Source organism: Pleurodeles waltl, chromosome 3_1 (genome assembly GCF_031143425.1).
Source record: "Pleurodeles waltl isolate 20211129_DDA chromosome 3_1, aPleWal1.hap1.20221129, whole genome shotgun sequence".
NCBI lineage: Eukaryota > Metazoa > Chordata > Amphibia > Caudata > Salamandridae > Pleurodeles > Pleurodeles waltl.
In genome coordinates, this window is record NC_090440.1 from 80,424,921 (window position 1) to 80,452,086 (window position 27,166).

Below are 27,166 nucleotides of genomic sequence, written 5' to 3' on the forward strand. Positions count from 1 at the left end.
AGGTTTGTCCAGTCAGGTATTGGCCAGGGGAAACCAGTTTCTCTGTCACCATGGTGACACTGGCACCTGTATCCCTCAGGCCCTCTACACTTGTCCCATTAATTAAGAGCTGCTGCCTGTATTTTTGCATGTTAGGGGGCCAGGCAGCCAGTGTGGCTAAATCCACCCCACCCTCAGAGACTAATGTAGCTTCAGTGTGACACCTGATTTGCTCTGGGCACACTGTTGATCCCACTTGGAGACTGGCCATTCCAGTTTTATCTGGATGGGAGTTAGAAGTGGTATCTTTCTTGGGACAGGCCTTGTCTCCAGTTTGGTGTCCAGACTGACTACAGTTTCGACACCAGGCCTTTTTGGGATCAAAGTTTTTACCCTTGTACCCAGGATTGTTTTGTGAAGAGGCTCTGGGCCCACCCTCCTGTGCAGGTTTTTGGGGGCCTGTAGAAGACTCTTTACTATTTTTATTTTTGGCTGTCTCACCACCTTTCCCCTGGGGAGGTTTTGTGACCCCTTTCTTTTGGTCACCCCCTGTGGAAGTTTTGGACACCCTAGTCTTGACCCAATGGTCCGCCTTCTTTCCCAATTCTTGGGGAGAAATTGGTCCTAGGTCCACCAGATGCTGATGCAGTTTATCGTTGAAACAATTACTTAATAGGTGTTCTTTCACAAATAAATTGTACAGCCCATCATAATCATTTACACCATTTCCTTGAATCCAACCATCTAGTGTTTTTACTGAGTAGTCTACAAAGTCAACCCAGGTCTGGCTCGAGGATTTTTGAGCCCCCCTGAATCTAATCCTATACTCCTCAGTGGAGAATCCAAAGCCCTCAATCAGGGTACCCTTCATGAGGTCATAAGATTCTGCATCTTTTCTAGAGAGTGTGAGGAGTCTATCCCTACACTTTCCTGTGAACATTTCCCAAAGGAGAGCACCCCAGTGAGATTTGTTCACTTTTCTGGTTTCACAAGCCCTCTCAAAAGCTGTGAACCATTTGGTGATATCATCACCATCTTCATATTTAGTTACAATCCCTTTGGGGATTTTCAACATGTCAGGAGAATCTCTGACCCTAGTTATGTTGCTGCCACCATTGATGGGTCCTAGGCCCATCTCTTGTCTTTCCCTTTCTATGGCTAGGATCTGTCTTTCCAAAGCCAATCTTTTGGCCATCCTGGCTAACTGGATGTCCTCTTCACTGGAGTTATCCTCAGTGATTTCAGAGTTGTTGGTCCCTCCTGTGAGGGAACCAGCATCTCTGACTATTATTTGTGGAGTCAGGGCTAGAGAAGCCCTGTTCTCCCTAGATAGGACTGGTGGGGGGGAATCACCCTCCAAGTCACTATCTTCATCCTCTGTGTTGCCATCCTCAGAGGGGTTGGCCTTTTCAAACTCTGCCAACAGCTCCTGGAGCTGTAGTTTGGAAGGTCTGGGGCCCATGGTTATTTTCTTTATTTTACAGAGTGACCTTAGCTCCCTCATCTTAAGATGGAGGTAAGGTGTGGTGTCGAGTTCCACCACATTCACATCTGTACTAGACATTGTGCTTCTAAAAGTTGGAATACTTTTTAAGAAACTAAAACTAGTTCTAGGATCTAATTCAAACTTTTACCAAACTTTTAAACTCTAAAAGCAATGCTAACAGGGACTAACACAAGGCCCTAGCAGGACTTTAAAGAATTTAGAAAACTTTTCAAATTGCAAAAATCAATTTCTAATGACAATTTTGGAATTTGTCGTGTGATCAGGTATTGGCTGAGTAGTCCAGCAAATGCTAAGTCTTGTACCCCATTCTGATCCACCAATGTAGGAAGTTGGCTCTGTATGTGCTATTTCAAAGTAAGGAATAGCATGCACAGAGTCCAAGGGTTCCCCTTAGAGGTAAAATAGTGGTAAAAAGAGATAATACTAGTGCTCTATTTTGTGGTAGTGTGGTCGAGCAGTAGGCTTATCTAAGGAGTAGTGTTAAGCATTTGTTGTACATACACATAGACAATAAATGAGGTACACACACTCAGAGACAAATCCAGCCAATAGGTTTTGTTATAGAAAAATATATTTTCTTAGTTTATTTTAAGAACCACAGGTTCAAATTTAACATGTAATATCTTGTTTGAAAGGTATTGCAGGTAAGTACATTAGGAACTTTGAATCATTTCAATTGCATGTATACTTTTCAAGTTATTCACAAATAGCTATTTTAAAAGTGGACACTTAGTGCAATTTTCACAGTTCCTGGGGGAGGTAAGTTTTTGTTAGTTTTACCAGGTAAGTACGACACTTACAGGGTTCAGTTCTTGGTCCAAGGTAGCCCACCGTTGGGGGTTCAGAGCAACCCCAAAGTTACCACACCAGCAGCTCAGGGCCGGTCAGGTGCAGAGTTCAAAGTGGTGCCCAAAACGCATAGGCTCCAATGGAGAGAAGGGGGTGCCCCGGTTCCAGTCTGCCAGCAGGTAAGTACCCGCGTCTTCGGAGGGCAGACCAGGGGGGTTTTGTAGGGCACCGGGGGGGACACAAGCCCACACAGAAATTTCACCCTCAGCGGCGCGGGGGCGGCCGGGTGCAGTGTTAGAACAAGCGTCGGGTTCGCAATGGAAGTTAATGAGAGATCAAGGGATCTCTTCAGCGCTGCAGGCAGGCAAGGGGGGGCTTCCTCGGGGAAACCTCCACTTGGGCAAGGGAGAGGGACTCCTGGGGGTCACTTCTGCAGTGAAAGTCCGGTCCTTCAGGTCCTGGGGGCTGCGGTGCAGGGTCTTTTCCAGGCGTCGGGACTTAGGTTTCAGAGAGTCGCGGTCAGGGGAAGCCTCGGGATTCCCTCTGCAGGCGGCGCTGTGGGGGCTCAGGGGGGACAGGTTTTAGTACTCACAGTCGTAGAGTAGTCCGGGGGTCCTCCCTGAGGTGTTGGTTCTCCACCAGCCGAGTCGGGGTCGCCGGGTGCAGTGTTGCAAGTCTCACGCTTCTTGCGGGGAGATTGCAGGGTTCTTTAAAGCTGCTCCTTTGGATAAAGTTGCAGTCTTTTTGGAGCAGGTCCGCTGTCCTCGGGAGTTTCTTGTCGTCGTCGAAGCAGGGCAGTCCTCAGAGGATTCAGAGGTCGCTGGTCCCTTTGGAAGGCGTCGCTGGAGCAGAGTTCTTTGGAAGGCAGGAGACAGGCCGGTGAGTTTCTGGAGCCAAGGCAGTTGTTGTCTTCTGGTCTTCCTCTGCAGGGGTTTTCAGCTAGGCAGTCCTTCTTCTTGTTGTTGCAGGAATCTAAATTCTAGGTTCAGGGAGAGCCCTTAAATACTAAATTTAAGGGCGTGTTTAGGTCTGGGGGGTTAGTAGCCAATGGCTACTAGCCCTGAGGGTGAGTACACCCTCTTTGTGCCTCCTCCCAAGGGGAGGGGGTCACATCCCTAATCCTATTGGGGGAATCCTCCATCTGCAAGATGGAGGATTTCTACAAGTTAGTCACCTCAGCTCAGGACACCTTAGGGGCTGTCCTGACTGGCCAGTGACTCCTCCTTGTTATTCTCATTATTTTCTCCGGCCTTGCCGCCAAAAGTGGGGGCCGGGGCCGGAGGGGGCGGGCAACTCCACTAGCTGGAGTGTCCTGCGGTGCTGTGACAAAGGGGTGAGCCTTTGAGGCTCACCGCCAGGTGTTACAGCTCCTGCCTGGGGGAGGTGTTAGCATCTCCACCCAGTGCAGGCTTTGTTACTGGCCTCAGAGTGACAAAGGCACTCTCCCCATGGGGCCAGCAACATGTCTCTAGTGTGGCAGGCTGCTGGAACCAGTCAGCCTACACAGATAGTCGGTTAAGTTTCAGGGGGCACCTCTAAGGTGCCCTCTGTGGTGTATTTTACAATAAAATGTACACTGGCATCAGTGTGCATTTATTGTGCTGAGAAGTTTGATACCAAACTTCCCAGTTTTCAGTGTAGCCATTATGGTGCTGTGGAGTTCGTGTAAAACAGACTCCCAGACCATATACTCTTATGGCTACCCTGCACTTACAATGTCTAAGGTTTTGCTTAGACACTGTAGGGGCACAGTGCTCATGCACTGGTACCCTCACCTATGGTATAGTGCACCCTGCCTTAGGGCTGTAAGGCCTGCTAGAGGGGTGTCTTACCTATACTGCATAGGCAGTGAGAGGCTGGCATGGCACCCTGAGGGGAGTGCCATGTCGACTTACTCATTTTGTTCTCACTAGCACACACAAGCTGGTAAGCAGTGTGTCTGTGCTGGGTGAGGGGTCTCTAGGGTGGCATAATACATGCTGCAGCCCTTAGAGACCTTCCCTGGCATCAGGGCCCTTGGTACCAGAGGTACCAGTTACAAGGGACTTATCTGGATGCCAGGGTGTGCCAATTGTGGAATCAAAAGTACAGGTTAGGGAAAGAACACTGGTGCTGGGGCCTGGTTAGCAGGCCTCAGCACACTTTCAATTCAAAACATAGCATCAGCAAAGGCAAAAAGTCAGGGGGTAACCATGCCAAGGAGGCATTTCCTTACAGATGGGCACCACAGGGCAGAGTAGGAGTCTCTCCAGAGGCTCCAGATGCTGGCAGAGAGAAGTCTTTGCTGTCCCTGAGACTTCAAACAACAGGAGGCAAGCTCTAGATCAAGCCCTTGGAGATTTCTTCTCAAGATGGAAGGCACACAAAGTCCAGTCTTTGCCCTCTTACTCTGGCAGAAGCAGCACTGCAGGAAAGCTCCACAAAGCACAGTCACAGGCAGGGCAGCACTTCCTCCTCAGCTAACAGCTCTTCTCCAGGCAGAGGTTCCTCTTGATTCCAGAAGTGTTTCTAAAGTCTGTAGATTTGGGTGCCCTTCTTATACCCATTTTAGTCTTTGAAGTCACCTTTCTTCAAAGGGGACTCACACCTACTTGTGAAATCCTGCCTTGCCCAGGCAAGGCCTCAGACACACACCAGGGGGTTGGAGCCGGCATTGTTAGAGGCAGGCACAGTCCTTTCAGATGAGAGTGACCACTCCACCCCCCTCTCTCCTAGCAGAGATGGCTAATCAGGAAATGCAGGTTACACCCCAGCTCCCTTTGTGTCACTGTCTGGTGTGAGGTGAAAAACAACCCAATTGTCAACTGACCCAGACAGGGAATCCACAAACAAGGCAGAGTCACAGAATGGTTTAAGCAAGAAAATGCTCACTTTCTAAAAGTGGCATTTTCAAACGCACAATCTTAAAATCAACTTTACTAAAAGATGTATTTTTAAATTGTGAGCTCAGGGACCCCAAACTCCACATGTCCATCTACTCTCTAGGGGAATCTACGCTTTAATCATATTTAAAGATAGCCCCCATATTATCCTATGAGAGAGACAGTCCTTGCAACAGTGAAAAACGAATTTAGCAGTATTTCACTGTCAGGACATCTAAACCACATTACTATATGTCCTACCTTATCCATACACTGCACCCTGCCCTTGGGGCTACCTAGGGCCTACCTTAGGGGTGCCTTACATGTAAGAAAAGGGAAGGTTTAGGCCTGGCAAGTGGGTACACTTGCCAAGTCGAATTTACAGTGTAAAAATACACACACAGACACTGCAGTGGCAGGTCTGAGACATGATTACAGAGCTACTTATGTGGGTGGCACAACCAGTGCTGCAGGCCCACTAGTAGCATTTGATTTACAGGCCCTGGGCACCTCTAGTGCACTTTACTAGGGACTTAACAGTAAAACAAATATGCCAATCATGGAGAACCAATTACGTACATATTTTAAACAGGAGCACTTGCACTTTAGCACTGGTTAGCAGTGGTAAAGTGCCCAGAGTAACAAACACAATAAAATCAGAGTCCAGCACACATCAACAACCTGGGGAACAGAGGCAAAAAGTTAAGGGAGACCACGCCAAGGATGAAAAGTCTAACAATACATATCATATTGATAAACCCAGTGATGGATTTATCAATACATGCACCCACAGGGTACCTTAGAGGTGCCCCCTTAAAACCTACCAGCCTCTTGTGTGCTTGCTGACTGGTTACTGCCAGCCTGCCACCCGATGCACTGTTCTTACCTCCTAGGGTGAGACCCTTCTGCCCTCAGGAGGCCCAGAACAAAGGCCTGTCCAGGGTGAGGGTGTAACACATCCCTCCCACTGGATGACCTGCTGATTAGCTTTCCTTAGGTGTCAAGCCTCAAAGGGCTTCTGCATTTGAAATGCAAATCTGGCTCCCCCCTCCAGGAGAGGAAGCCGCCCCCCCTTGTCCAGAGCCACTTTGGCACATGGCCAGGCAGGAAAATTAGCTAGTCCGGTAGGCGTGTCACCCTCAGGCTAGTACCAACCTTAAGGTGGACTAATCTGAAGTGAACAAGATTTTTCAGAGGTAGCCATCTTTATGATGGCATACCTAGGAATTCTGGGACAAGATATGCCCATTTCCCATAGGAAGTGGTCATATATTGGGGGTAGTGACTCCAAGGGTCAGTAGTCCATTGGGTACTGCCCTACACTCCCCTAAATCGAGTATCCATAGGATAACATTGCAGAACTCAGAAATTGCACTAAGTGACTACTTTTTAAAGTGAAAATAATTTATATTTGAAAAGGTACTTACCTGAACGATTTTTCTCTGAAGCCTAAACATATATAATAGATACTTGCTGTTTTTTTTAATAAATTGGTGTGGATCTCCTTCTTGAGTCGTTCGTCTCATTTATTGACTATTGTGTTTATTTGTAGATGTCTTGCACTCCTCTGTGTTAAGCCTAGGCTGCTTGACAACACTACCTGCTAACACAGCACGTTGGGATTGCATAGCAAGCCCCTGTCCGCTTGTGATGGAATCACTGGACTCTTTACACCGTATATCTAGTTATTCATATATCACATAAAGAGCCAGATTCCTACAGAGAGAACGTTTTTGGTAAAAGTTTACTAAAACAAGACTAAAATGTCACTGTAAATCGATCAGGGCCTGGTGCCTTGTCAAGAGGCAGTCAGCAAAAATCTCATGGACAGTAATATCTTTCTCAAAGTTATAAAGGACTACATGCTTTGTGGACACTTCGGTAGTGAAGCACAACATTCATGTAATGTGGGTTTGGATGAGGAGATCTCGGGAGTATACAATTGTTTATAATAATCAGAAAAACAACCCAAGATCTTGGGATCTTTATAATATTTGTTACAGTTCTCATCCAGGATTACAGTAATGTTTGACTTTTCTTTTTTTATTTGAGAATAATCAGCTAACATCTTATCAGCTTCATCACAACCATTGTAGTATTTGGCTTTAGCCTTTAATAGGACACCACGGGCACTGATAGTTAAGTTCCTGATAACGTCTAATTTACCTCCAGCCAAATGGGCTAATGTGTTTGTTTTGACCAAAGAAAAATAATCATGTTCTAGGTCTTTCATTAATTTTAACAAAGAATATGTTTCGGCTAAAGCTTGTCCACTACAAAATTCATAATAAATCCTTTGGCAGTCACCTTAAAGGCTTCCCATACCTCATCAAAGGAAGTATCTGGTTGAACATTAATTGAGAAGAATTCATTAGGGAAATGTTCAAATTCATCTACGAAAAAAGGCATCTTCCAGTAATGAATTAACAAAAGGGTTATCTGCTTGATCTTTGGGTATCAGAAATCGCAGCTAAATCTACAGTGGCCAGAGCATGGTCTGGGATAAGAATGGCATTAGTCACTAAAGAGCTCAACATATTAGGAACTCATGAAATAATAATCTATAATGGATCCAGATTGATCTACAGGTGAATAAAAAGTGTATTTCATGATGTCAGGATTATAAATACGGCATGCATCTGCCAACCCCCTAGAAGAGATGTAGGCCCTCGTTTCGACCTCTGCGGTCTTTTTCAAAGACCGCTGAGGAACCGCCGTGCTGAAGACTGCCAGTGCAGGTGGTTTTCCGCGCGGCGTATTATGACTGCTGGCAGTCCTCCGTTGTTTTTCGGACGGAGAGCCACCAGCAGCCATACTGGCCGTCGGCGGGGAAGTGGAGGCTGCTCCACCTCCTCCGCCCCGTCATCAGAACACCGCCCACCGAATCACGTTCCATGATTCGGTGTGGCGGTGTTATTGTGATGGGGAGCTGGCGGCGGAACAGCCCCCATGGACCCCTCCCGCTCCCGGAGGATCAACGGACAAGGTAAGTTGATCGTCTGTTAGGGGAGGGGGGGAGGGTGTTGTGTGCGTGCATGGGGTGTGCGTGTGAGTATGTAGAGGGGGTGTGTGAGTGCATTGGCGGCAAAGCCCTCCTGTGGTTGTCCAGTTTTTTATCTAATAGGACTTTTCAGGTTTTCTCCCATACAGCTTCCTCTTTGACTCACGCATCCCCTCATGGAGTTCCCAGGGCTCCATTCTTAGTCCACTACTTTTCAACATATATGTCAGTCCTTTGGCGAGCATAGCAGAACAAGCTGGTCTAACTATCTTTTCTTATGCCGATGACACTCAACTTATTTTTTCACTCTCCTCCAAAGAAACCGTTAATCCTCCCTCTCTGCAAATAGGACTATCTAAGATAGCCAATTGGATGCATTTTAATAAACTCAAACTTAATGGAGAAAAGACAGAACTCCTCATTTTTGGAAATAAAAAATCTCTCTGGGGCCCCCAACATTGGCCCTCTGAATTGGGTGCCCCCCCCCAATCCCTTCCCTCTCTGCACGTAACCTGGGCATCTTAATTGATGATCAGTTGACTATGAAAAAACAGGTGACCAAAGTAGCTTCCACCTGCTTCGCTATCCTGAAGTGGCTTCGAAAAATTCTCTGGATGCTTCCTGTGGCTGCCCAGAGAACTGTGGTCCAAGCGCTGGTTATTTCTAGACTGGACTACGGAAACGTGCTCTATTTAGGTGCGAATAAAGAAGCTCTACACAAACTGCAGGTTGTTCAGAACTCGGCGGCCAGGCTTCTTTGCCAACTTCCCAGAATCATGCCTACTTCTGGTGCACTTCATGAACTTCATTGGCTAAGAATTGAGAATCGTATCAAATTTAAAGCCCTATGCTACATGCATAAAATTAATATGGGCCTAGCTCCCAACTACCTTAAAATCTTGGTCCAACAATATCGTCCCTCTCGTCCACTTCGATCCTCTAATCAACTAAAATTCCAGGTACCCAAATTCCGACGTGCGAAAATGGGGGGACGCACTTTTGCTTTCCTAGCTTCCTCTCTCTGGAATTCTCTTCCTTCTTATTTACGTCATGAAAGGGTGTTCATTAGATTTCGAAAGGAGCTTAAGACATGGCTCTTTAACCAGTAACTGCCCAAGCTGCTCTCCTGAGCCTGCCTTTGTCTTGCACTGTCTTTAGCGCCGGGAAACCTCCCGGTAGCTGTGCGCTATATAAAATCAATAAATAATAATAATAATAATAATAATAATGCAGGGGCTGTGTTATGTGTATGGGAAATGTGTGCGGGCCGGTCTGTGTGCATGTCTGTATGTGTGCGGGTATGTGTTGTTGCAGTGTATGCGTGCGTGTAGGGGTGTGTGTCTGTGCATGGTGGGGAGGGTGTGTGTGTGTGCATGTTGGTGGTAGGGGTGGGGAGGGGGTCCTGCCATCTTTGGGGAGTGGTAGGGGTTGTGGGGGCTGTGGGGGGAGGACTTGGGGAGGGGGGTGTTGGAGACCCCTATTAGTGCCAGGGAAGGAATTCCCTGGCACTGATAGTGCCTACCGCCATGGATTTCGTGGTGGTTCCAAACCACCCGAAATCCATGGCAGTATGCAGGGTCATGATACCGCCGGCGGTCTGGTGGCGGCCGTCGGGCTGCAGACCAAAGTCTCCAGCCCAGCAGTCGTCACCGCCCTGGCGGTCGGAGTGGAGAAGTGGCGGATGACCATGTCCGTAACCGCCATGGTCATAATTCCAATTTTTTTTCCGCCGGCCTGTTGGCGGTATTACCGCCACTTTTCCCCATTTCCGCCAGGGTTGTAATGAAGGCCATAATGCTTAAATGTTTTTTGCATTTTGTTAGGATGCTATCTGAAGTAGAATGTCTGTCCGGAATGCGATCCATGAGTTTATTTTAGTCACCTCCCACCACAAGGTTAGTATTAGAACAAGATATCAGCTTCAGAATTTTTTTTTCTCCAAAAATGCAGGTCAACCCCAATAGAACCATGTAGATTGAAGATAGTAAGTTGGCTGGTATTAATTTTAAGGTTCATCAGTAACAATCGGTCTTTGTTATTTTACTTGCTTTCTTCAGTGACCAATAAGGACTTATGAAATAAAATAATAACACCATTTTTGTTGCCTGGGGTACAGAAAGGATTACCAACCCTGTGTTTCTTAATGAGCTAATATCTTTATCCATTCAATGTGTTTCTTATAAAACAGCAGTATACCATTTCAATCTAGTTACATGAGTAATAATCCTTTGTTTCTTAACTGGGTTACAAAGACCCTTAATATTCCAAGAAATAATAAGCAGGGAATGCATAACTGTAGTAGTATAAAATTGATAGGCAGTAAGCAGTTAAACCTAAAAGGTTGTACATTTAAGGCAAAATAACTGGATATAAATTAACATAGAATTGTAGAAACATTTACTTTATCCAAAAAGTAAGGCAAGGGAAAGAAAAAGGGAAAAGCAGACATGGAGGAAATTATGAAACAAAAAAAAAAGTTGGAAGACGGGGAGTCATGTTAATCTCCCTATGGCTAAAATAAGATAAATGGTAAGAGGTCATCCAGGTCTCAATCATAACAATGAAAGTAAAGTAGAGGAAAACAAATGTCTACGTAGGGAATGGTGAAACTACGGGGCAGGAGCAATCAAGGAACCAGTAAATTTAGATCTTCCCATAAAAACAAAATATTGTCCTAATGGAATAGGAAAAAAAATTTACGTAACCTGTACTAAAACACTTAATGAACAGGCAACAGATCTGCCCTGAAAGTAGTCGGTCATATCAAGTATTTGGCCAAATAGATAGAACGAAATACTGCTAAAAGTAGCAGAAATCTAACAATAGCTGCCTGCAACATGTGGGTCTCGTGAAGAACCTTAATTAAAATTTCCTTCACCAATCTCCCCTCCTCACCCCAACCCCCCCACTTCCCACCTCCCCGCCAGCACTTTACTGCACAACACGCAGTCCCTGAGTGAATGGTAGGGAAATGGTAGCCGCAATGGTCAGATGTGAGCTGTTGTAACAAAACAGGAGTTTTAAATATTAGGGACAGAAATGTGCCTCCAGTGGTCTGACACCCTTGTCAGTCGTCTCAACTGCTCGGAGGAAGGATAGATAGAATTCCTCACATTTGTCCAGGCAGGCCAAAAGCTCTAGGTCCGAGTGGCCATCTGGTGGGTATTGAACTAAGACTTCTAACTGCAGAACCTTTGAATATTACACAGGTGTCTGACTGATTATCCGGAAAATTTGGAGCAGAACGTCAGTGCACTAGTAGATGACACCAGCATTGCCTGGCTGAGGTCAATAGGTTTTTCAGGCGATGTCCCTTTGGCTGGACTCACCTGTTTGGGACTAAGGCAGATTCCGCTCTGGAGCGATTTCAAGAGAGCAGGACAACAGCACGCATCAGACCTACCATTCCTTTTGAGGCTTCGGCGGAGGTGTCCCATACTAGCAGCCAATTCAGCCTCAGTATGGTGCCTAGCAGTTTCATTGTCAAGGATGCAGTGCCCTCCATGTCTATGGTCAAGGTAAGCGTCCCACTCAGTGCCCTGGTCCCCCTGCACCCCTCCCACCCTCCACTGCCCCACCTACCAAACCTATTTAGCCTCCCCTTAATAGAGCACAATCACCCGGGTGGAAGCAGGATCCAGCTGGCAGACTGTAAAATCAGACAGGTAGATCTTGCAGAGAGTCTGAAAGGGGTACAACTAGCCCTTCTTTTCCACTCCGCCGCACTTTCCACTGTAACTGGTCATGGGTGACAGAGGACCATCTGTCCATTTTACCATGGGCAATCCAAGCTCTCTTGGGTTGGGCTATCAAGAGGATGTCGGTGCCAGTAGTAGGAAGTAGGTTATGGTTGTTATTACTCTTTCATCTGTGGGGTTGACTATCCACGTGCAAACGTCACACCTGACGCTTCTCAGGTGCTCCCCTTCATCGAAGCCTCTGTCCTGAATTTTAGTGAGGTGGACTGATGGCCTTCTGCTTCCTGCTGGTAAAGCACTCTGGGTGGCATATGGAGGCTCTGCAATGAATTTTGAAGTCTCTTTAAGTTCAATATCAAAGAGACCTTTTTGAACATACATTTCGAATTTAACTGCAAAAGATATCTGCAGTGGTGGGCACGTGATCCCAATTAGGTCAGTGGCCCCTCTCCCTACAGTAATGACAGTGGTGACCAGTGTGCCACATCTCGGTTGGGGCACAGAGATCTCAGGTCTCCAGACCCTATCAACATTCTGGAGCTTCAGGCCGTTGGGTTGGCATTTGAATCCTTCTTTCTGTCCATCAAAGGGAGGCTAGTACAGGTGTTTACGGACACCACCACCATGTGTTATTGCAACAAACAGGGCAGTATGGGCTCCTGAGTCCTGTGCTAAGTGGCACTGCGCCTCCGGAATAGCTGGACCATCAAGGGATTTTCCAGATAGTAATCCACTAGGCAGGATCTTTGAATGCTGGGCGGACATGCCCAGGCAGCGACGACAAGTGAATCACAAGTAACAATTACATCTGGAGGTGGACCTAAGGGCCACATGTACAAAGCATTTTTCTAGTCGCACACGGGCTGATTCGCAGAATCGGCCTTTTTGCAACTAGAAAAATAATTTTGGGCCCCAGGGGATGAGTGTCACTGGGGCCATTAGTGGCTCACAGAGGGAGGCCCCACTCCCTTAAAACATGTAGCTCGGCCCTTGGGGATGGGGCTCCCAAGGCTGAAATCTGCCCCGGGACGGGGTGGCAGGCATACCCCCTTTCCCCTCTACACATGCGGCCCGGGCCCCATGGGATGGGCACCCGGGGCTGAAATCAGGCCAGGTAAGTGGGGGGCCCCTGGAGATGAGGTCCCCAGGGCAGGGTACTTCAGTGTGTTGCTGGTGTGCATGTAAAGGATTCCATTTTAGATGAAATCCCAAAAAGAAGCACATGCATATCTTTTAAACATGCTGCCAGTGTTTTCTGAGCATTTCTACAGTGATACTGCATTGTTTGCTGTGAGTCTGTGTTTGTTGTCCTGTTTGGTGAGCTCATTTAATCATATTTTTTTCACAGGAGAATGCTAAATCTTGAAACATGTTTTCTGAATTGATTTCGTGACTGACACCCTCACCCTAGGATTAAGACATTCATTTCTTCATATTTTCTTGCAAAAATTGCATATTGAGGGTTTGGAAAGCTACTCGGAGAAGTAGATTTGTCACTCATATTACAGACATGCGTCTTGACATGTCTGAGTACAAAGGATACTTCTTGCTGTATCACATCAAAATCTAAACAGTTTTGATAGGTTTTTAACATGTGATGCCATACATATTTAAATTGCTTCTTTTGTAAATTGTGTTTACATAGTGCTTACTAGCCCTAATGAGGCGCTAAAGAGCTCTGCAGCGAGTAGCACATTACTCCAGATTCCCTCATTCCTTTTCTTAGTAGCATCAGTTGCATTAGGGTTGTTAGATTTGTGCTCTTGAGTATCTAGTGCATTTACTCTACTGTTTTGAAGAGGGTTGGGTTAATTGAAGCTGATTAATAAAAGTGAAGATGTGGGATGTTCTTGGGAGTTGTGGACATGTTGTTAGAGGGATTAATACATTAGAAAAGAGGGATGTCTCTAAACCATGGTTGGGAGTTCTAGAATGAAGGTAGAGGAAGAGGTAAACTTTTTTTTATTTTTATTATTTCATTACATGTAATGTGTATATATATAATAATATATACACGTATACAGACATATGCACCCACATCTAACTATATTCCTGAACGTTGGCATTAGTGGAACGCTGCGTTGCTAACTGCTAGAGCCACAGTGACCTCTTTCATGTTCATTGTCCGGTAAATATTGACAAAAAAGAAATGATTAATTTAAGTTTGCATACATTATGAAGCTCCAGCATGCTCTCTTCAGTGTGATATTAACCCATACAGGTTGCTTAATATGCGGTGTGAAACAGACAAAAAACACTCCACACCATGCCACATATTTCCCCTCAACATAATTTCACTCAACGCCACACTATTCAGCTCTACACATTTCCATTCCATTCCGCATAATTCCACAACAAACCACATAATTCCACTCCACAGCTCAATTGCACTACACACCACATACATCCACTCCACACCACATAATTCCACATCAAGCTACAAAATTCAATACCACACCACATAATTCCACTCCATTACATGCAATTCCATAACATACAATACCACTCCACACAGTTACACTCCATGACTCACAATACCACTCCACATAATTCCAGTACACTCAATACCACATAATTACTATCCACATATTTACACTGCATGTCAAGACACACAATTCCACTCCACAACTCCACACCACAGAATTCCATGCCACACAGTTCCAAAACAAACAATTCCAATCCAACCTACATAATTCCACTCCACACACTTCCACTCCACAACACATGGCTGAAAGACATTGTCATTGACAACACCAGTTGGCTTTGCCAATGCTTGTTTTCACCTCCTCGCTTGACAGATCACCCCAGAACTTTCCATGCGCAAACTAGGTGTAAACAGCACTTGTTTGGAATGTTTTGTGGAGATTCTTTAAAAGGCACCAAAGTTATTAGCAAAACAAAAATGCATTTCATATATATAAATATACTTAATGTTTTAGTTATAAGGTTGGTAGAAGAAAGTTTTCCGTCCATGCAGAACTGCAGTTTCAAGGATTTAACATCTAAGGCAACAGCTTTTGCAGATCAGTCAACATACTATTCAGGGGTTTTTGTTTTCTAAATCTTTTGCTTTTGTTCATAAAGATAAATTGGTCTTTTGTACATATCTGTTACATGAACAATTCCTTGACTTTGGTGTTATCTTCCAGCCCTCCTTTGCCTACAAACAAATAAATACCTGCATCACATAAATACCAGGAATGGATCAGACTTTGGGAACCCTCAAGGCTTAGGAGAAGAAAACATCCAACAAGGCCTCAAACGATCAGTCTTTTGTCACTGGTACAGAACCCATATTCCCTGAGTACCCCTACAAGGGACCATAGAGGGAGAGAAGACTCCGAAGGGATGAAAAGCCACCATTTACGTCAACATTTATCACATTGGCGTTAAAGACCCTTACATTGTTGCTACTTTCTGTCCGGTTTTCATTAATTGCTAGCATCCTGCCTACTCAGACGATGTCACTCTGTCCATCTTCTGACCAGCGTATTACACATGCCCAAATTTTTGTGCTCGCTGGGCAACTCCCTCCTCCAAAACCCTCGACACCAGGACAAGTATCATTCACCCACAAAATGATTTGCCTCCTGTCCATACCAGCTCATTAGAGAAGCGTTCCTTTTCCTCTTTGGGCCTGCACCTTCGCTCTAGAATATAAGGCCTAAGATCTGAATACCGCTCTCTCTATCTCTCTGTCCTGATGATTAGCCTGTAACACACTTTGGGAGGTAAACACTGTCAAAACTCTCTGGCGCGAGGACTTCTTTTTAAACTGTCTTTGAAAGACAGATTTAGGGCCAAGGGTAGTGTTTGGGTAAGGTTGAGAGTAATTATTAGTGTAGGGTAGTACTGATTCAATTAATTTGCTCTACATAAGGGATTTGTTATAGAAGCTTATGACTAACGTTTTTGTGTTTGAGAATTCTTCTAAGTTGTTTCTTAGGAGGGGTATTTCTTCTTAATGATCATATGGCCTTGCTTCCAAACTGACTCACTCATACTCCATATAGAATATCGATTTAAAGTCGATAAAAAAAATAAATGAACTATGATAGTTGCCTAATAAGCGCAGTGCATTCTAGGGTTCATACCCTAGAAAGTAAAAATACATAGGTCATTTTACAATGGCAAATATTCTGTATGCTGACAAAATGAAAGTGTTTTTTTTTTTTTTTTTTTTCCTTTTTTCTTTTTTTTTAATTAAGTTTGCCTCTAAGTAGATTCTAAGTTATGCCCCAACCTAGGAGAACAGTTCAAAAGATTCAGTCTGAAGAAAGTTCTCTTAGTTCAATAAAGAAAGTTTTTCATTTGAAGCAATCAGTGTTACTTGTTCGTTACTTAACCTGATGATGGTTTCCTAATACCATTTAGGATTACTGCTTCTTTGATCTCGATATGATATCAATAGTGTATTTATTTATTTATAATCGTCAGGTAAAGTGATTGCATTTTCCAATTTTACCACTTAATTATTCTCATCAGGTAATCTCATCTGTGTCACTTTGGCCTCATACAGGAAGTTAATGAACGATGCAAGAGACTCGAGTCAGAAAAAGAGAATCTCCAGTCAAAACTTGATGCAGAGAAGCATGTGATGAGAGCCCAGTTGAGAGATATGATGGATAAACACCAGACTGAGCTGAAGCTGGTCAACGTGAAACACAAGGCTGAAGTGCAAGAAATTGAGGAGAAACATGAGACCGAAATCCAGGAAAAGGACCAAATCCTGCTGCAGCTTCAGAAACAAATAGAAGAGCTCAATAGTTCTGGCCAGAGTAGCTCAGAGAAAGCAGTGCTCATCAATGACTCAGACAAGGGGAAAATTGAAAGACTGGAAGGTATTTGAATTCTTTGTATTTTTGCAAATCCAAAACAATATACCCGATATTTCATATCAGTTAAAAGTATACTAGAGTTAAACTGGAAGTGGAGGAGGTTTATTGTTCTGGTACATGCAGAATTGTGTGCTGTTTAGATGCATATTTAAGTTATTCATTAGGTATTCCACCTAAAATATGAAAATGATACAGTGTGTATGTAAAACTTTAATATGTAATCATTTTGTGTTTTATTTTTCAGCTCAAGTCAAATTGAAAAGTGAAGAAGCCAGCAAATCGGAATCCAAATTTTTCAAACTGAAGGCTTGGTCGAAATCTAGGATCAAGCAGTTGGAGGACGATCTGAAAAGTGTAACTAACAATATGTCATACATTTTACTTGTAAACCTTCCTGTGTTAAATAAGACTATAACATGGTACATAATGTTATGCTAAAAAAAAGTATTTGCAGCTCAACAGTTAAGCCAGAGATACTAAGTCTCACTACTGCAGTGGGAGTCCCCTTTGGACAGCATCCCAAGAGGAGACCATATTGTTTCATGTTGCCCCTCTTAATAGACACATATACACCTGGCTTCCTGTTACTCATCTTTCCCCAGGGCTTGCATCACCTTGGCTATATAGAAATACCTGTGACAGCTGCCCCCTTTGTTGCCCTCAGTCCAAACTCCCCTTCCAGCTTGCCCTCTCTCCACAAATATCAGATCTTGACCTGTGAAGATACAATCTTAATGTCCTCTTTCCTCAATTGTCAATAGAAGTCTTATGCTGGCAATATGAACGTGGTAAAAAGCCCAACCGACCACTTGCTCAGCAGCTTACATAAAGAGAAGTGCATACGATCATCCCAGTGATTTCGGATGATACAGGAGCTTCTCTGTCATACCTGCTTCAAATCAACTCTGCCTTCTACTCGTATTACACCAGTCACTATACCTCCAAATCCCCACCATCTATGGAGGTGGAAAGCCATTTCAAGGATCGCGTGAGCTTAGCCGTCTTGCTGGCTGACATGCGAAGTATGCTCCATTAGGACATAACGAACACTGAAATCGCAGAAGCCATTTAGGACATGCCCTCGGGCAAAGCTTGGGAGAAGACTGCTTCCTGTTTGAATTTTACAAAACGACAGCCGAATACTCAATGCCTTTACTAGAAAAGCTTTTTTTAGAATACGAAATCCAAAAACTGCCTACAACCAGACTTCTTGTGGGCCGTTATAACTTGCCTTCCAAAGCCAGGAAAAGACCCCTTGCAATCGTTCTGTCTCCTTGCTTAACAGCGATGTCAAAGCTTTCTCCAAAGTGCTGGCTGTCTGAAGAAAGTGATTCCTTTCTTGCTTCTCAAAAAGCAAGTGGGCTTTGTACCTGGTCGTACTTCACAGCACCATCTATGCAACCTCAGACTTCCTGTGGAATTCCAGAAATATGCCAGACCAGAGTGTGGCTCTCTCCCTTGATGCAGAGAAAGTTTTTGACTGGGTGGAATGGAGCTTCCTATTTCGTACCGTGGCCCATATGAGCATTGGCCACACCTTCATCAACAAGACCTCTTTGTTGTACACTAATCCACTGGCTACCCTCATCAGCAATGACGTTTGTTCATACACCATTTCCCCATTTACATCTACCGTGGAATCGGTCAGGGCTGCCCTCTTTATCCCAGCATTTGAACCGCTAGTGACCGCAATCCTGTCTTCTACTGCAATACAAGGCATCCCCACTCAAATGCAGTAGTTAAAGCTCTTTCTATAAGCAGATGATATCCTACTCACACATGTTTTCTACCCAGGCCTTCAGCAGTGGCCCTGATGAGTGATGGAGGATTTATCAAAGTTTTCTGGATATACAATCAAATGGAATAAATGTGAGGTCCTCCCAATAATGGCGACAACTTCAGCAACTTTACTCTTAAATCTGCCCTCCTGTTGGCAACCTATCCAAATGAAGTACCTAGGAATTTGGGTCTCACTTCCTTCCCATAGTCCATGGTGCAGGCCAATCTCCAGGCAATAATCGAACAAATGGAACCGGACTTTAAAAAATGAAGCATATTGTACCTGTTGCTTTGGATCCGTGTGCAAAAGGTCAAGATGGTTTTAGCGCCTCGTTACAACTACGCCCTGGGCATCTTGCCTCTATCAGTTCATGTAGCCTGTTAAACCGGATTGGCTTCCTGATTAAAGTCTACATTTGGCAAACAGACAAACCATGCCACTCTATGTCCAAACTGTATGTGGACATAACATTTGTGGGCCTGCGACAGCCACACATTACCACATTCTAATGTGCACAACATCTGTCGCAAATGGCCTACTACTTCACAGCGGACCTTGAGACATCTGATTGGATTACATTGGAAACGGCCCTCTGACTCAACAAGACTGTGCAAGCAGATGTTTTTTTTCTACTAAACACTTCCTACTGAGGCTCTGGATAGCCTGGCCGTCTGTACCTCCCTTCACAAACGGAAGACGACATACCATGTCCAACAGCTTGACAGCCTTCTTCACTTACAAGCACCTATCTGGAACAATGTAGCTTTACTGATCGTAGGGAAGCCTTTCAGCTGGCACCACTGGGAACAAAAAGGCATCTTGACGACCTCTGAGATTTTGACGGAGGTCCAGGTGAAACCCTTCCAGGATCTTCAAGAGGAATGCCGTCTGGAACGGGGCTCATCGTTGCAATATCACCAACTATAGAGCTGTCCGACTGCTGCTCTCTGCACTAAGTGGGAAGAGATATGAGACTCACCAATCCACAGATACCTTTGAAAGTGGGGAGCATACAGAAAAGTAGTTTTGGGACTCTTTGTACTGCTAATCAAGGCCCTGTTTGCATTGCCCACCATTTCAGACCTATTGCCCCTCATCTGCACCCTGCACTGATGGACAAAGATTGGCCTGCTTTGCTGACCACACATGACAAACACTGCTGTTAGTCTAGACTGAAATTTTGCTACTTTAAAATACTGCACGGATCGCACTGGTCCTCTGAGAAACTATTCCAAGCTTGACTTCCCGCTACTGATGACTGCTGGGGATGCAGTGAACAGGAGGGAGACATGATTCATATTTTGTGGACTGTGAACTCATTCAGGACGTTTGGGAGGAAAAGGTTTGGGAGTCACTGACCCAGACAAATCTCTTGCTTCTCCGCACAATACTTGGCCTGCCCCTTCCTCACCATATCTCTTCTTTCATCTGTGAACGACCACATTAGACATGGGTTATCTTCTGCTCTGACCACAGCTAACTGGGCATCCTGTGCCACAAGAACAACAACTAGATGTCCTTCTTATGAGGCAAGAGAAGGACAGGGGTAGTCTCTTAACCTTTCTTAGATGTAGCATCTCCTCTTATCAAAGAGGTTTTTGTAGGTGTAGGAAAGTACCCTCTTTTTGGAACGGTTACCCCCACGTTTTGCCTGCTATCAGTGTGCTTAGACTATCTCACTGGGATCCTGCTCACCAGGACCCCAGTGATGGTGCTCTCTCTCCTTCCAAATGTGGTTGCCTAGGACCTTTGTGCACTTGACAGTTGGCATATTGGTATTCCCTTATAAATCCCTAGTTTATGGTTCTATTGTGACACCAGGGGCCCCCCATGGACTACAGTATGTATCGTTCCATGTACTGTTGCCAGTGTCTGTTGTATGATTCCATGCACTCTGGGAGCTCCTTAGAGGAGCCTCCAGTATTGCTTCTATCAGTGTTCTTGGGTTTTCCAGGAAGCCCGTGTTGCTACCACCCGCAGACCGATTTCTGCCCTCCTGCTGCTTGACCAGTTCAATCAGGGGAAGGCAGAACAAAGGATCTCCTGTGGGAGAGGGAGGGCACACCCTCTCCCTTGGAAATAGGTGTTACAAGGCTTGGGAGGGCTAGCCTCCCCAAGCCACTGGTTTGCTTTGAAGGGCATATTTGGTGCCCTCCTTGCATAAACAGGTTTGCACAAGTCCAGGGACCCCCGGTCCCTCCTCTGGCGCGAAACTGGACAAAGGAAAGGGGAGTGACCATTCCCACGTCCATCACCACCCCAGGGGTAGTGCCCAGAGCTCCTTCAGGTAGCCACTTGATACCGCCATCTTGAAACCATGATGTGCAGAAGCCCCTGCGGGCATCTGAGTGGCCGGGTCAGGCAAGTAATGTCAGAGATCCCTCCTGACAGGTGGTCACCGTGCAAGGTGATTAAACCCCCTTTTAGGGCTATTGAGGGACTCCCTTGTGGGTGGGTCCCCAGATTTGACATGCAAGACTCCACCAGGACTTCTCTGCATCGTTTACTTTTGCTCCTGGCCACTGGAACCGCAACTGGACTCTTCAGGAACCGACAAGACTGCAACTCCCGAGATGACCTCGCCTTGCAACATTGTTTCCACGGCTCCTTTCAGCAACTGCAACATTTCCCTGGCTGTGCATTCTCTGGAGTTGGCAAGACTTCAGCTGCAACAAGAAGTAAGAAGGAATCTCCCTGGGAGTGAAGGAGTCACTCCCATGCATCTGCAGGCACCTACAGCAATGACGTCCGGCTGCGTGGATCTGCTCTCCTCTAAAACTGCATGGATCCTTCATCACAGGTGGTGATCTGGAGTGGTCCCCTTTGTCCTCTCTGCCTCTGTCCAACTTGGGAGACGGTGAGCCCTTGCATCTCCTTGTAGGACAGTACCCCTGTGCATTGCGACTCTGGCAGCAACCAAGGCTTGTTGTCTCCTGCTCCAAGGGTTCTCCTAAACCACTGACCATCTGGAACACGATGACTGATGTGGGACACCATCTGCACCGCTCCAAGGACTCCTCTTCAGCTTCTGGGCTACACAGCTTGTCTTCTTCCCCCGTCAACCCCTGGATCGTCATCCAGAGATGAGTGGGTAGTGGCTCCTGCCCTGACTGGACACTCCCTCGTGGACTGCACTCCTTCCCCTTCTTTTGCTGGTCCTCTTCTCCAGAATCCACCTTTGGTTTCTTCTGGTCTCGTCCTGTTCCATTTTCTAAGTCCTTTTGTCAGTCCTTAGGAAGACTAGGTACTTACTCTGCTCTCCTGGTCGCTGGAGGTCACTTAGGTACTCACCTCTTGGGGCCCATAGTTCTTCCAGCTTCCCTCTATCAACTCCTTATCCTTGGGTGGGGGACTTTACTTTGCATTCCACCATTTTAGTATTTAGTTATTCTTACCACTGCTTGTTGTTTTTTGTGCCTATTCCTAATTATTACTGCATATATGTGTGTGTGTGTATATTTGTGTGTGTGTGTGTGTATATATATATATATATATATATATATATATATATATATATATATATATATAGTGTACTTACCTCCAGTTGGAGGGCTGCCTATAAGTTATATAGTGTGTTTTGCTGTAATCGAGTACCTGTATTTTTGTAACACTGAGTGTTTTCTTTCAAATGTGTGAGTGCTATGTGACTACAGTGGTATTTCATAAGCTTTGCATGTCTCCTAGATAAGTCTTGGCTGCTCATCCACAGCTACCTTTAGAGTGCCCTGTCTTCCTAGACACTGCCTACATTCACTAATAGGGGTTGCCTGGATCTGCTATAATGTGCCAACACCGTAGGGGTGTGCAGAGCCAGCACTTTGTAGTTTGCTACTTTTTACTTTAGTGAAAAAAGAACAGATGATGGACGGACTGCTGATCAATATCAAACATCCACCCCCGTCACAGATCTGGGCCTAAATCCACTGTGGTTTTGCTCACCACTCCATTCCAGTTTGGATCCAGCCATATGCAAATCAGTCTTGACCCTGCTCCCCACGGGAACAGTCCAGCCCGAACTGCCAGCCCAGGTCCTCTCTGGACTGGAAAACAAGCATCCTTGAAAGGGTTTCAAGGTATCACTCCTCATCAGCCATGCTAGATTGGATCCAATGGCATAGCGAGCACCAGACCCGCATCTGGGCATACCCTTCCCACGTAGGGCGACAAATGTAAAAAGAACAGATGATGAACGGAATGCAGAGCAGTGTCAAACATTCACCCCCAATCACAGATCTGGCCCTAAATCCATTGCTTTTTTGTGATCAATAGGGATGCAGCCTGAGCGATTGCCAATGGCTGATATTAATTCAAGCATTCTATCCATCACCTTGTTGTTTTTGCATTTTTCTTTAGTGGCTCTTTCCCTTTTATAGGTTTGTCATCAAACTGGTGATTGCTTGTTTTGACCTCATGCATACATTGAAAGTACTTTGGCAGTGAGGAGTTATTGCAATAAATGTATTTTCAGCCACTGAGGTTATAGAAGGTCCTAGATTATCTAATGGACAAAAAGTAGTCTAAGCAGTGTTAATATGTGGAAAAAACACATACCGCATAACTGTGGCTGTAGGTGGGCAGTAGAAAAAAGGAGAAAGAAAGTGGAACAAAAAGATAGAAAAATAGTGAAAAAAGGAGAATTCAATGCTGGAAAAGATTCTGCAAAAGTGAGATAGAGACAGGAGGCGTAAGGTGGTGGGATCAAGACTAGGCAGTGTTTGCATTTGACTAGACTGGACCCATGCTTCTAAGAAACAATGTGTATGGGTCCACATTGTTCTTTTTTTATTTCTGAGTAGTCACTGCCGTTGTTTATTATTGATAAGGCATTGGGGCTGAAAAAATACACTGTCGCGGAGGCAACGATTATAGGCATCTGTAAGGAAATGCCTCCTTGGCATGGTTGCCCCCTGACTTTTTGCCTTTGCTGATGCTATGTTTACAATTGAAAGTGTGCTGAGGCCTGCTAACCAGGCCCCAGCACCAGTGTTCTTTCCCTAACCTGTACTTTTGTATCCACAATTGGCAGACCCTGGCATCCAGATAAGTCCCTTGTAACTGGTACTTCTAGTACCAAGGGCCCTGATGCCAAGGAAGGTCTCTAAGGGATGCAGCATGTCTTATGCCACCCTGGAGACCTCTCACTCAGCACAGACACACCGCTTGCCAGCTTGTGTGTGCTAGTGAGGACAAAACGAGTAAGTCGACATGGCACTCCCCTCAGGGTGCCATGCCAGCCTCTCACTGCCTATGCAGTATAGGTAAGACACCCCTCTAGCAGGCCTTACAGCCCTAAGGCAGGGTGCACTATACCATAGGTGAGGGTACCAGTGCATGAGCATGGTACCCCTACAGTGTCTAAACAAAACCTTAGACATTGTAAGTGCAGGGTAGCCATAAGAGTATATGGTCTGGGAGTCTGTCAAACACGAACTCCACAGCACCATAATGGCTACACTGAAAACTGGGAAGTTTGGTATCAAACTTCTCAGCACAATAAATGCACACTGATGCCAGTGTACATTTTATTGTAAAATACACCACAGAGGGCACCTTAGAGGTGCCCCCTGAAACTTAACCGACTATCTGTGTAGGCTGACTAGTTCTAGCAGCCTGCCACAAACCGAGACATGTTGCTGGCCCCATGGGGAGAGTGCCTTTGTCACTCTGAGGCCAGTAACAAAGCCTGCACTGGGTGGAGATGCTAACACCTCTCCCAGGCAGGAATTGTCACACCTGGCGGTGAGCCTCAAAGGCTCACCTCCTTTGTGCCAACCCAGCAGGACACTCCAGCTAGTGGAGTTGCCCGCCCCCTCCGGCCAGGCCCCACTTTTGGCGGCAAGGCCGGAGAAAATAATGAGAATAACAAGGAGGAGTCACTGGCCAGTCAGGACAGCCCCTAAGGTGTCCTGAGCTGAGGTGACTCTAACTTTTAGAAATCCTCCATCTTGCAGATGGAGGATTCCCCCAATAGGGTTAGGATTGTGACCCCCTCCCCTTGGGAGGAGGCACAAGGAGGGTGTACCCACCCTCAGGGCTAGTAGCCATTGGCTACTAACCCCCCAGACCTAAACACGCCCTTAAATTTAGTATTTAAGGGCTACCCTGAACCCTAGAAAATTAGATTCCTGCAACTACAAGAAGAAGGACTGCCCAGCTGAAAAACCCCTGCAGCGGAAGACCAGAAGACGACAACTGCCTTGGCTCCAGAAACTCACCGGCCTGTCTCCTGCCTTCCAAAGATCCTGCTCCAGCGACGCCTTCCAAAGGGACCAGCGACCTCGACATCCTCTGAGGACTGCCCCTGCTTCGAAAAGACAAGAAACTCCCGAGGACAGCGGACCTGCTCCAAGAAAAGCTGCAACTTTGTTTCCAGCAGCTTTAAAGAACCCTGCAAGCTCCCCGCAAGAAGCGTGAGACTTGCAATACTGCCCCCGGCGACCCCGACTCGGCTGGTGGCGATCCAACACCTCAGGAGGGACCCCAGGACTACTCTGATACTGTGAGTACCAAAACCTGTCCCCCCTGAACCCCCACAGCGCCGCCTGCAGAGGGAATCCCGAGGCTTCCCCTGACCGCGACTCTTTGAACCTAAAGTCCCGACGCCTGGGAGAGACCCTGCACCCGCAGCCCCCAGGACCTGAAGGACCGGACTTTCACTGGAGAAGTGACCCCCAGGAGTCCCTCTCCCTTACCCAAGTGGAGGTTTCCCCGAGGAACCCCCCCCTTGCCTGCCTGCAGCGCTGAAGAGATCCCGAGATCTCTCATAGACTAACATTGCGAACCCGACGCTTGTTTCTACACTGCACCCGGCCGCCCCCGCGCCGCTGAGGGTGAAATTTCTGTGTGGACTTGTGTCCCCCCCCCGGTGCCCTACAAAACCCCCCTGGTCTGCCCTCCGAAGACGCGGGTACTTACCTGCAAGCAGACCGGAACCGGGGCACCCCCTTCTCTCCATCCTAGCCTATGTGTTTTGGGCACCACTTTGAACTCTGCACCTGACCGGCCCTGAGCTGCTGGTGTGGTGACTTTGGGGTTGCTCTGAACCCCCAACGGTGGGCTACCTTGGACCAAGAACTGAACCCTGTAAGTGTCTTACTTACCTGGTAAAACTAACAAATACTTACCTTCCCTAGGAACTGTGAAAATTGCACTAAGTGTCCACTTTTAAAACAGCTATTTGTCAATAACTTGAAAAGTATACATGCAATTTTTATGATTTGAAGTTCCTAAAGTACTTACCTGCAATACCTTTCGAATGAGATATTACATGTAGAATTTGAACCTGTGGTTCTTAAAATAAACTAAGAAAATATATTTTTTCTATATAAAAACCTATTGGCTGGATTTGTCTCTGAGTGTGTGTACCTCATTTATTGCCTATGTGTATGTACAACAAATGCTTAACACTACTCCTTGGATAAGCCTACTGCTCGACCACACTACCACAAAATAGAGCATTAGTATTATCTCTTTTTACCACTATTTTACCTCTAAGGGGAACCCTTGGACTCTGTGCATGCTATTCCTTACTTTGAAATAGCACATACAGAGCCAACTTCCTACAGCATCCATCTATAAAATCTGACTGTATGTTTGCCCTTCGGATTGGTGACAGATTTTTAAAGAAAAATCTGAGTGAACCAAGTCTTTACTTTGCTAGGCTTCTTAAAGACTATCTGTAAAGCTACATTGAAACTCAAAGAACATTTAATTGTGGAAAGAGCTCTGTTTCAATTATTGATATTACCATATGTCTGTGTTCTATTTGACATGCAGTTGAAATGCATCCTTTGATTAAGAGTTGTTGCTGACCTGCCCAGTTTTACTTGGCAGACGAAACCTATATATTTTGCTTGATGATTGGAAAAACAGAATAATATATATGTATATATATATTATACTTATATTCATGTTTCTCTCTGCAGTCTTCATCCAACAATAACAGCATGTCTGTCCTAAGTGAGCGTCTTTCTGACCTGGAGACTGAAAATCATCAGTTACAAGCCAAGCTTGAGACATTTTCGGAGCTTAAAACACAGAATGGTAAATACTTTGTGAAAAAAATTGCAATTACGTTGTATATAGATGGTTCTAACTGTTAAAGAGAAACCTTGAGTCCTTACGTTTTGTCATTGTTGAGATTTCTTAGTTGACAGCTAGACTGTTCAAACTGTGGTGTTCAGTGCGATTCGATCCACAAACCTTCCTCTTTGCCATCAATGATGTTTCAGGCCTTTACAAGGCATGTGCTAGTTTGTTACTTCAATAGGAGTATTTATTCCTTTGCATTATCTTAAAGAACCAAAGGGGGTCATTACAACCCTGGCGGTCAAAGATCGCCAGGGCTGTTGTGGCGATTGCACCGCCAACAGGCTGGTGATGCAATCCAGGGAATTATGACCGCGGCAGAAGCGCCACGGTCGCACAGCCGGGGCCGGCGGTTTCCCGCCACATTTGCCCCAGCGGTGATAATCCACCTGGGCAGTGCTGCCCAGGGGATTACGAGTCCCCGACCGCCAGCCTTTTCCTAGTGGTTTGAACCGCCAGGAAAAGGCTGGTGGTACGGGGAGTCGCGGGGCCCCTGGCCAGGCCAGTGGCATGGGCAGTGCAGGGGTCCCCTGACAGGGCCCCATGCAGCTTTTCACTGCCTGCATAGCAGGCAACTGCACCCTTCGCACGGCCGCAACACCGCCGGCTCCATTTGGAGCCGGCT

General features: G+C 45.9%; 1 protein-coding gene across 4 annotated transcripts in view; it reads left to right on the forward strand.

Annotated features, from left to right (window-relative positions):
• Positions 1–27,166, forward strand: part of LOC138283788 (golgin subfamily B member 1-like) — a 409,771-nt gene that overhangs the window by 118,013 nt on the left and 264,592 nt on the right. For all 4 annotated transcript variants that reach the window (XM_069221871.1, XM_069221872.1, XM_069221869.1 and 1 more), the window contains exons 10-12: positions 16,355–16,676; positions 16,918–17,027; positions 26,379–26,496. In XM_069221871.1, the coding sequence (XP_069077972.1) occupies positions 16,355–16,676; positions 16,918–17,027; positions 26,379–26,496 (550 nt within the window). The remainder of the gene's footprint in view (positions 1–16,354; positions 16,677–16,917; positions 17,028–26,378; positions 26,497–27,166) is intronic.